Genomic DNA, 10,922 nt, shown 5'->3' with positions numbered 1-10,922 from the left:
GTGGAGTGGGGAGAGGAAGAGAGGAGTGGGGAGAGGAAGAGAGGAGTGGGGAGAGGGAGAGGGAGAGGGGAGAGGGGGAAGGAGAGAAAGGAGGGGCTTTGTAAACGGCTACGGACTTCACCCACACAGGGTGAGGAGGGGGAGAGGGGAGAGGGGGAGGGAGAGAAGGAGAGAAAGGAGAGGAGAGGGGAGAGAGAGAAAGAAGGGAGAGAGGAGAGGGGGAGAGAGGGGAGGAGAGAGGGAGGGGGAGAGGGAGAGGGAGAGGGGAGGAGACGAGGGAGGGGAGAGGACACTATAGGGAGGGGAGGGGAGAGGGAAGAATCCGTCTATGCACCGTTTGAACCAAGACTGGGTGATAAAAGCGAGGAGGATAAATGAGCCGCAGAGAGAGAGAGACTGACTGACGGCAGCGCCACCGGGCTCTGAAATGCCAAGTCCACAGAATCAACTTTCTTTAAAATATATTTATATTTATATATCTTTGCAGAAGAAGCAAGCCGCGGGTTGGAGCAAAGAATGAGGTGTTTTGATGCGGGGGTTTAACTTGCTGAGCAGAGCCCAATATTAAATCCTCTGTGTGTGTGTCTCTGTGTCTATCTGTCTCTGTCTGAGTTGTTCTCTCTGTCTCTGTCTCTCTGTCCTGTTCTGTCTCTCCCTTTCTCTGTGTCTCTCTTGTTCTCTGTGTCTCTCTGTCTCTGTGTCTCTCTTGTTCTCTCTGTGTCTCTGTGTCTCTCTGTCCTGTGTCTCTGTGTCTCTCTGTCCTGTGTCTCTGTGTCTCTCTGTCCTGTGTCTCTCTGTCTCTCTTGTTCTCTCTGTCTCTCTTGTTCTCTGTGTCTCTGTGTCCTGTTCTCTCTGTCTGTGCGAGTAGGAGCATTGACAAAATCTCTCTGTGTCTGTCTCTCTCCCACTCTGTGCGTGTGTTTGTGTGGCGTTAACAACATATCTCTCTCTCTCTCTCTCTGTGCATGCAGGATTGACACAATCTCTCTTTCTCTCTCAATCCCTCTTTCTCTTTCTTTCTCTCTCCCTCTCTCTCTCTGTTTCTCTGTCTCAACCCCTCTCTCCCCCCCTCGGCGTCTTGGACACATTTGCAAAGCCAGCCATAACTCGCCCTGCTGCCACCGTTTGCGAAGTGGAGACTAGCCCGAGTCCCGACCCCCCGGCTCCGGCAGCGGCTCCGCCCGGCAGCAGCTCGCCTCGGGCCGCGGGCGACAAGGGCAGCCGCCGGGTGCGCAGGATGGCTCGCCTGGCCGCGGAGTTGCTGCTGCTACTGGGTCTCCTCATTCTCACCGTCCACATCACCGTCCTCAGGAGCTTGCCCCTGGGCCAACAGGAGGGCAACAGCACCCCGGGGGGAGAGGGGCAGGTAAGGAGCACACCTGAGCTGGGCTGGGGTGGGCTGGGCTGGACTGGGCTGAGCTGGGGGCTGGGCTGGGCTGGGCTGGGCTGGGCTGAGGTGCAGTGGGCTGAGCTGAGCTGGGCTGGGCTGTGCTGGGCTGGGCTGGGGTGAGCTGGGCTGGGCTGGGCTGGGCTGGGGTGGGCTGGGCTGGGCTGGGCTGGGCTGAGCTGGGCTGAGCTGGGCTGGAGTGAGTTGGGCTGGGCTGGGCTGGGCTGGGCTGAGCTGGGCTGGGCTGGGGGCTGAGCTGGGCTGAGCTGAGGTGGGTTGGGCTGAGCTGGGCTGGGCTGAGCTGGGCTGGGGTGAGCTGAGCTGGGCTGGGCTGGGCTGGGCTGGGGTGAGCTGAGCTGGGCTGGGCTGGGCTGGGCTGGGGTGAGCTGAGCTGGGCTGGGCTGGGCTGGGCTGGGCTGGGCTGGGCTGGCCTGGGCTGGGTGGAGGTGGGCTGGGCTGGGCTGGGCTGGGGTGAGGTGTGTGTGTGTGTAGAGGCTTTGGGGCGAGAAGGTCCAACAGAATGAATGGCACAAGTGGAAAACGAAAAGTGCTGGAGTAACTCAGCGGGTCAGGCAGCATCTGTGGAAAGTGCTGGAGTAGCTCAGCGGGTCAGGCAGCATCTGTGGAAAGTGCTGGAGTAACTCAGCGGGTCAGGCAGCATCTGTGGAAAGTGCTGGAGTAACTCAGCTGGTCAGGCAGCATCTGTGGAAAGTGCTGGAGTAACTCAGCGGGTCAGGCAGCATCTGTGGAAAGTGCTGGAGTAACTCAGCGGGTCAGGCAGCATCTGTGGAAAGTGCTGGAGTAACTCAGCGGGTCAGGCAGCATCTGTGGAAAGTGTTTCCTCGTCTCCGTTCTAAATGACCAACCCCTTATTCTTAAACTGTGGCCCCTGGTTCTGGACTCCCCCAACATCGGGAACATGTTTCCTGCCTCTAGCATGTCCAAACCCTTAATAATCTTATATGTTTCAATAAGATGCCCTCTCATCCTTCTAAACTCCAGTGTGTACAAAGCCCAGCCGCTCCATAGAGGGAGTACAGAGAAGGTTCACCAGACTGATTCCTGGGATGTCAGGACTGTCTTATGAAGAAAGACTGGATAGACTCGGCTTGTACTCGCTAGAATTTAGAAGATTGAGGGGGGATCTTATAGAAACTTACAAAATTCTTAAGGGGTTGGACAGGTTAGATGCAGGGAGATTGTTCCCGATGTTGGGGAAGTCCAGAACAAGTTTAAGGATAAGGGGGAAATCTTTTAGGGCCGAGATGAGAAAAACATTTTTCACACAGAGAGTGGTGAATCTCTGGAATTCTCTGCCACAGAAGGGTAGTTGAGGCCAGTTCATTGGCTATATTAAGAGGGAGTTAGATGAGGCCCTTGTGGCTAAAGGGATCAGGGGGTATGGAGAGAAGGCAGGTACGGGATACCGAGTTGGATGATCAGCCATGATCATATTGAATGTCAGTGCAGGCTCGAAGGGCCGAATGGCCTACTCCTGCACCTATTTTCTATGTTTCTATGAAAATGCTGGAGTAACTGTGCAGGGCAGGCAGCATCTGTGGAAAGCAAAAGTTCTGGAGTAACTCAGCGGGTGAGGCAGCATCTATGGAGCAAAGGAAAGGGCAACGTTTCGGGTCGAGACCCTTCTTCAGACTTTTAGCAGGTCGGGCAGCATCTGTGGAGAACGCCAGAGTAATTCAGGAGGCAGCATCTATGAAGATAAGGAATTGGTGACGTTCCTGTTCCAGACCATCCTTAACTCGAATGAAGGGTCTCGACGTGAAGCGTTGCCAGTTCCTTCTCTCCATAGATGCTGCCTCACCCGCTGAGTTTCTCCAGCATTTTATCTGTCCACCTTGGATTTTTCCAACATCTGCAGTTATTTCTTAAACAGAGTAAATTCAGCAGGTCAGGCAGCATCTGTGCATATTGCTGGGCTAACTCAGCAAGTCAGGCAGCATCTTTGAAATTTGCTAGACTAATTCAGGAAGTTGGGCCACATCTGTGGAACGTACTGGTGTAACTCGGCGGGTCAGGCAGCATCTGTGGAGGACATGGATAGGCGATCGCTCGAGGTTGGGATCTTTCACCTTCCTGCCTGGATTAGGGGGTGTTAGCTACAGGATTGTTTTCTCTGGAGCGCTGGGGAGGTTGAGTGGAGACCTGATAGAATGATAAGAGGCGTGGATAGGGCGGACAGTCAGAAACGTTCTCCCCGTTGGGGGGGGAGGATGGCAAAGACTAGAGGGGGCACAGCTTTAAGGCGAGAGGAGCCAAGATTAAAGGAGATGTAAGGATAGACTGACGAAGGGTCTCGACCCGAAACGTCACCCATACCTTCTCCCCAGAGATGCTGCCTGTCCCGCTGAGTTGCTCCAGTTGCACGTTGTGTCTCTCTTCGATGCAAACCAGCGTCTACTGTAGTTCCTCCCTACACACGAGGGAAGATAACACGGGGATAGAGTGAGTAGAATGATATTGGCCGGGTAGAACGAATAGAGGAGTGAGCAGAGATGGGGAGCAAAGTGGAGAATTCACTGGGCATGTAGACACTGGAGCCACGAGCAAGGCACCAAGTGCTGGAGGAACTCAGTGGGTCTGGTAACATCTGGAGGTTGGGGGGGGGGAGATGGGCAGACGACGTTTCAGGCCGGGACCCTTCCCCAGAGGGGGAGAGACACAGATGGACAAAGAGTGTGAGAGAGAGAACACAGAGAGAATCTGCCAGACCCCCAAAAAATGGTGTGAGGGGGTTTAGTTTAGTTCCGAGATAAAGTGAAAAGCTTTTTTTGCTGCTTGCTATCCGTTCAGCAGAAGGGCTATATACATGATTGCAATCGAGCAAGCCATCCGTCCACAGTGTACAGGATACAGGGAATGGGGATGGGAGATGGAGAGGGAATTATTGACAAGGATTAAGGTGAAGAGAGATATGTAAGAGAAACAGGATTTGAGAAAAAGAGAGAGAAAGAGTGACAGGCAATAAATGTCAAGAAAAATAGCATATAGCAAACCTGTCTGTGTTTCAAGGTGTAATGTGCTGTGCGATCCAAAGATCTTAGAGCAGAGATCTTTGGTGCTATCTGTGTTCCTATGCTTGGTGTTGAAATATAAACGCAGAATCATCCGAAAACTATCTGGTCAACTCAAACTAATTATGTATTAGAGTAAAGAGGTTCTTCTGCAGTTGTATAGGGCTCTTGTAAAACCACATCTGGAGTATCGTGTACAGTTTTGGTCTCCTAATTTGAAGAAGGACATCCTTGTGATTGAGGCAGTGCAGCGTAGGTTCACGAGATTGATCCCTGGGATGGCGGGACTGTCATATGAGGAAAGATTGAAAAGACTAGGCTTGTTTTCACTGGAGTTTAGAAGGGGATGAGGGGGAATCTTATAGAAACTTATAAAAGGACTGGACAAGCTAGATGCAAGAAAAATGTTCCCAATGTTGGGGCGAGTCCAGAACCAGGGGCCACACAGTCTTAGAATAAAGGGGGGGGGGGGCATTTAAGACTGAGGTGAGAAAAAACCTTTTCACCCAGACAGTTGTGAATTTGTGGAATTCCCTGCCACAGAGGGCAGTGGAGGCCAAGTCACTGTATCTCTAAACTAAACTTAAAAAAAAGTTGCTGGTTTACACCAAAGATAGACACATAATGCTGGAGTAACTCAACGGGACAGTATATATGTCTCGTTCGACACCCTTCTTCAGTCTGAAGAGTGAAAAACATAATTGTAACTCGTTGAGCTTATTTTAGTTTAGTTTATTGTCACGTGTACCGAGGTACAGTGAAAAGCCTTTTGTTGCCTGCTATCTGGTCAGCAGAAAGACAATACATGATTACAGAATGGAGCAGCTGGGCTTGTACACTCTGGAGTTTAGAAGGATGAGAGGGCATCTCATTGAAACATATAAGATTGTTAAGGGCTTGGACACGCTAGAGGCAGGAAACATGTTCCCGATGTTGTGGGAGTCCAGAACCAGGGGCCACAGTTTTAGAATAAGGAGTGAGCCATTTAGAACGGAGACGAGGAAACACTTTTTCTCACAGAGAGTGGTGAGTCTGTGGAACTCTCTGCCTCAGAGGGCGGTGGAGGCCGGTTCTCTGGATGCTTTCAAGCGAGAGCTAGATAGGGCTCTTAAAGATAGCGGAGTCAGGGGATATGGGGAGAAGGCAGGAACGGGGTACTGATTGGGGATAATTGGGAAAATCGAAGGTACACAAAAATGCTCCAGCTTTTTTGTGTACCTTCGATTTTCCAGCATCTGCAGTTCCTTCTTAAACACTGATTGGGGATGATCAGCCATGATCACATTGAATGGCGGTGCTGGCTCAAAGGGCCGAATGGCCTACTCCTGCACCTATTATCTATTGTCTACAATCGGACCATCCCCAGTGTACAGACACATGATGAAGGGAACAAGGTGAATAACATTTAGTGCAAGATAAAGTCCGATCAAATGATCATTTATTCCAATCCAGGTTCTGTACATTTGAGTCGTATATTTTATGATAGATGTGTTAATATTTGAATGATTGTTTGCATGGAAACAGGCCCTTCGGCCCAACTAGGCCAAGCTGACCCCATCTATACTAGTCCCTCCTGCCTGCGTTTGGCCCATATCCCTCTAAATCTTTCCTGTCCATGTACTTAGGCAAATGCCTTTTAAATGCTTCTATAATCCCAGCCTCAACTACTTCCTCTGGCAGCTCGTTCCATACACCCACCACCCACTGAGTGGAAAAAGTTACCCCTCGGGTTCCTATTCAATATTTCCCCTCTCACCTTAAACCCATGTCCCTTGATTCTTGATACCGTGAAGCTGGGTAAAAGATCGTGGGCTATCGAGTTATAGAATCGTACACCATGGAAACAACCTCTTGACCCAAAAAACCACCTACCATCCTCCAGAGATGCTGCCCGCCCCACTGAGTTACTCCGGAACTTTGTCTCCATCTTCAGTGTAAACTGTATCTGCGGTCATAGATTCATTGAGTGATACAGCGTGGAAACAGGCCCTTCGGCCCAACTTGCCCACACCGCCAAACAAGTCCCAGCTACACTAGTCCCACCTGCCTGTGTTTGGTCCATATCCCTCCAAACCTGTCCTATCCATGTTCCTGTCTTAACTGCTTCTTAAATGTTGGGATAGTCCCTGCCTCAACTACCTCCTCTGGCAGCTTGTTCTAGGTGATATGGGGAGAAGGCAGGAATGGGGTACTGATTGGGGATGATCAGTCATGATCATATTGAGATAGATCAGCCATGATTTATAGACAATAGACAATAGACAATAGGTGCAGGGCCATTCAGCTGGCTCGATGGGCTGAATGGCCTTATTCAGGCTGATTGGCCCTGCACCTATTGTCTATTGTCTATTGTCTATAAATCATGGCTGATCTATCTCTCCCTCCTAACACCATTCTCCTGCCTTGTCCCCATAAGAATCCATCTATCTCTGCCTTAAACATATCCACTGACTTGTCCTCCACAGCCTTCTGTGGCAAAGAATCCCACAGATTCATCACCCTCTGATTAAAGACATTCCTCCTCATCTCCATCCTAAAAGAACATTCTTTAATTCTGAGGCTGTGACCTCTAGGCCTAGACTCTCCCACTAGTGGAACCATCCTCTCCACATCCACTCTATCCAAGCCTTTCACTGTTCTATGCGTTTTGTGTCTACCTTGTGTCCATCTGAGAGGGTCCAGAGGAGGTTTACGAGAATGATCCCAGGAATGGGTGGGTTAACATATGATGAGCGTTTGTCGGCGCTGGGCCTGCACTCGCTGGAGTTTAGAAGAATGAGGGGGGGACCTCATTGAAACGTACAGAACAGTGAAAGGCCTGGATAGAGTGGATGTGGAAAGGATGTTTCCACTAGTGGGAGAGACTAGAGGTCGCAGCCTCAGAATGAAAGGATGCAAGTTTAGGAAGGAGATGAGGAGGAATTTCTTTAGTCGGAGGGTGGTGAATCTGTGGGATTCATTGCTGCAGAGGCAGTGGAGGCCAAATCAGTGGATATTTTTAAGGCGGAAATTGACAGGATCTTGATTAGTACGGGAGTCAGGGGTTGTGGGGAGAAGGCAGGAGAATGGGGTTAGGAATGAGAGATAGATCAGATAGATAGAGATAGGATGGCAGAATAGACTGGATGGGCCGAATGGCCTAATTCTGCTCCTAAAACTTATGAATTTGTGGAAGATAGGTGTTCTTGAGATTGTTTCCCCGTATTGGGTTTTACAGTGACTGTCACCCTGATACAATTAGCTAAGTCGAGGTTTCACAAAGTGGGCATTGACAACTGGCAAAACATCTCACTTAGTACAATGGCAAGTTTCCAGCCAACTTGGGCCAATGATGACGGCACCAGCTGAACCAAGTCCCTTCGGATTGGGATAATTGCAGCAATAATTAGCACAGCGATAAAAAAACAAATTACAATTCCCGGGATGGCGGGACTGACATATGCTGAGAGAATGGAGCGGCCGGGCTTGTACACTCTGGAGTTTAGAAGGATGAGAGGGGATCTTATTAAAACATATAAGATTATTAAGGGCTTGGACACGCTAGAGGCAGGAAAAACATGTTCCCGATGTTGGGGGAGTCCAGAACCAGGGGCCACAGTTTAAGAATAAGGAGTAAGCCATTTAGAACGGAGACGAGGAAACACTTTTTCTCACAGAGAGTGGTGAGTCTGTGGAATTCTCTGCCTCAGAGGGCGGTGGAGGCAGGTTCTCTGGATGCTTTCAAGAGAGAGCTAGATAGGGCTCTTAAAAATAGCGGAGTCAGGGGATATGGGGAGTAGGCAGGAACGGGGTACTGATTGGGGATGATCAGCCATGATCACATTGAATGGCGGTGCTGCCTCGAAGGGCCGAATGGCCTACTCCTGCACCTATTGTCTATTGTCATAAAACTCCCACTACAGTTATTAGTAAAGGAAGCGCTTAGATTAAGAAAGAACTGCAGATGCTGGGAAAAAAATCGAAGGTAGACAACAAAGCTGGAGAAACTCAGCGGGTGAGGCAGCATCTATGGAGAGATGGAATAGGTGACGTTTCGGGTCGAGACCCTTCTCGCTGCAAGGCAGCAACTCTGCCACTGCGCCACTGTGCCGCACATCTGCAGCTCCTTCCCGTACTCGATTAGTTTAAGTTGACCAGATAGATTTCGTAAAATTTTGCATATATACATTTTAACACCGAGCCAAGAACACAGACAGCACAGCACATTACACTTTACACAGACAGGTTTGTTTAATAGAAACATAGAAATTAGGTGCAGGAGTAGGTCATTCGGCCCTTCGAGCCTGCACTGCCATTCAATGTGATCATGGCTGATCATCCAACTCAGTATCCCGTACCTGCCTTCTCTCCATACCCCCTGATCCCCTAGCCACAAGGGCCACATCTAACTCCCTCTTAAATATAGCCAATGAACTGGCCTCGACTACCCTCTGTGGCAGAGAGTTCCAGAGATTCACCACTCTCTGTGTGAAAAAAGTTCTTCTCATCTCAGTTTTAAAGGATTTCCCCCATATCCTTAAGCTGTGACCCCTTGTCCTGGACTTCCCCAACATCGGGAGCAATCTTCCTGCATCTAGCCTTTCCAACCCCTTAAGAATTTTGTATGTTTCTATAAGATCCCCTCTCAATCTCCTAAATTCTAGAGAGTATAAACCAAGTCTATCCAGTCTTTCTTCATAAGACAGTCCTGACATCCCAGAAATCAGTCTGGTGAACCTTCTCTGCACTCCCTCTATGGCAATAATGTCCTTCCTCAGATTTGGAGACCAAAACTGTACGCAATACTCCAGGTGTGGTCTCACCAAGACCCTGTACAACTGCAGTAGAACCTCCCTGCTCCTATACTCAAATCCTTTTGCTATGAATCCTTTTGCTATGAGGATTAATGTTTAAGAAAGAACTGCAGTTGCTGGAAAAATCGAAGGTAGACAAACATCCTCTCCGCATCCACTCTTATCCAAGCCTTATGCAACTTATGGAGTGTAATTTCTTGCTGATGAAACGATGACAGCACCACGTGAATTATGTCATCCTTTGCTACAATTTCACATTGGCATTGACTGTTGTAACTAAATTTAGATTCTGTTTAGTTTATTGACACGTGTACCGAGGTACTGTGAAAAGCTTTTCTGTTGCGTGCTAACCAGTCAGCGGAAAGACTACACATGATTACAATCGAGCCGTTCACAGTGTAAAGGGAATAACGCTTAGTGCAAGATGAAATCCAGTAAAGTCCGAATAAAGAAAGTTTGAAGGTCTCCAAATGTCTTTGTCGACAAATTGATTGAAAGATACAGCACGGAAACAGGCCCTTCAGCCCACCGAGTCCACGCCAGCCATCGATCACCACACAGTAACAATATCCTACACCCAGTAATTGGGGCTATTTTTTTTACATTGACACCAAGCCAATTAACCTACAAACCTGTACGCCTTTGGAGTGTGGGAGGAAACCGAAGATCTCGGAGAAAACCCAAGCGGTTCACGGGGAGAACGTGCAAACTCCGTACAGACAGCGCCCGTAGTCAGGATCGAACCCGGGTCTCCGGCGCTGCATTCGCTGTAAGGCAGCAACTCTACCGCTGCGCCACCGTGACCACCCTGATGTGACCGTGAGCTGTGAAATCTAGAGATCAAAGGGGACGTATAGATAAAGGGAAATTTAGAATGGATCATTGTTAGCTGAGGGGAAGGTGACAACGAGGCATACAAGGTAAAATGTAATCAGGAGGACAGTCATAGTGGTGGCAGAACTAGGGTGGAGGGGAGGGATGGAGAGAGAGGGAAAGCAAGAGTTTGGAAGTGAGTTGCAATCCCTCAAGCTCACGAAGGGTGTAAGATAAACTCAAGCCTTTCTTTAAGATAAAATTGCATCCTTAAAGGGCCTGTCCCACCTTAGGCGATTTTTTTCGGCGACAGTCACTGTCGTAGCAGGTTGCCCCCCCACGACAATGTCTACGACAACGTACCATCTAGTCGACATCAAGCTACGGCAAGCTACCGACAACTGGCGACCACCTACGACCACACAAGCGACAACCCACATCCACGCACGTCCACCCGCAACAAGCAACGACCCTGTCGGCGAAAACTGAAGACAATTCAGTCGCCGGTTGGCGTAGGTTGGCGTAGGTAGTCGCCAATGGAATTCACCGAAGGCAGCACCTGGCGACAACCAACGTCATCTCGGCGACATCCCACGACAGCGCCTACGCCAGGAGAAGTCCAGCTACGTCAAGCCCACAGTCACGACTAGTTTTGAACATTTCAAAATCCAACGGCGACCAGAAAAACGTTACGCCTATTCAGGCGACTTGAGGAGACGACGCACGACCATACAGGCGTCACCCCGCGAACATGTGGCGACTTTCTAGTCGTTGTACGCGCCGAAAAAATTGCCTAAGTGGGACAGGCCCTTTAGAGTATTATTGGCCAGAACACGATACTGGGACCAGTGAAAAGTCTTTCGGACAATTGATCTAACGCTTGTTCAAACAGATCAT

At 49.6% G+C, this 10,922-nt stretch overlaps 1 protein-coding gene across 1 annotated transcript in view; it reads left to right on the top strand.

Moving 5' to 3' along the window:
- The first annotated feature begins 287 nt into the window (after positions 1-287).
- ism1 (isthmin 1) overlaps positions 288-10,922 on the top strand; it is an 81,004-nt gene continuing 70,369 nt past the window's right edge. The window contains exon 1 of the mRNA XM_055638915.1: positions 288-1,366. Coding sequence (XP_055494890.1) covers positions 1,238-1,366 — 129 coding nt within the window. The 5' untranslated portion in view covers positions 288-1,237. The remainder of the gene's footprint in view (positions 1,367-10,922) is intronic.

Source organism: Leucoraja erinacea, chromosome 8 (genome assembly GCF_028641065.1).
Source record: "Leucoraja erinacea ecotype New England chromosome 8, Leri_hhj_1, whole genome shotgun sequence".
Lineage (NCBI taxonomy): Eukaryota > Metazoa > Chordata > Chondrichthyes > Rajiformes > Rajidae > Leucoraja > Leucoraja erinaceus.
This window is presented reverse-complemented; position numbering and strand designations above follow the sequence as displayed.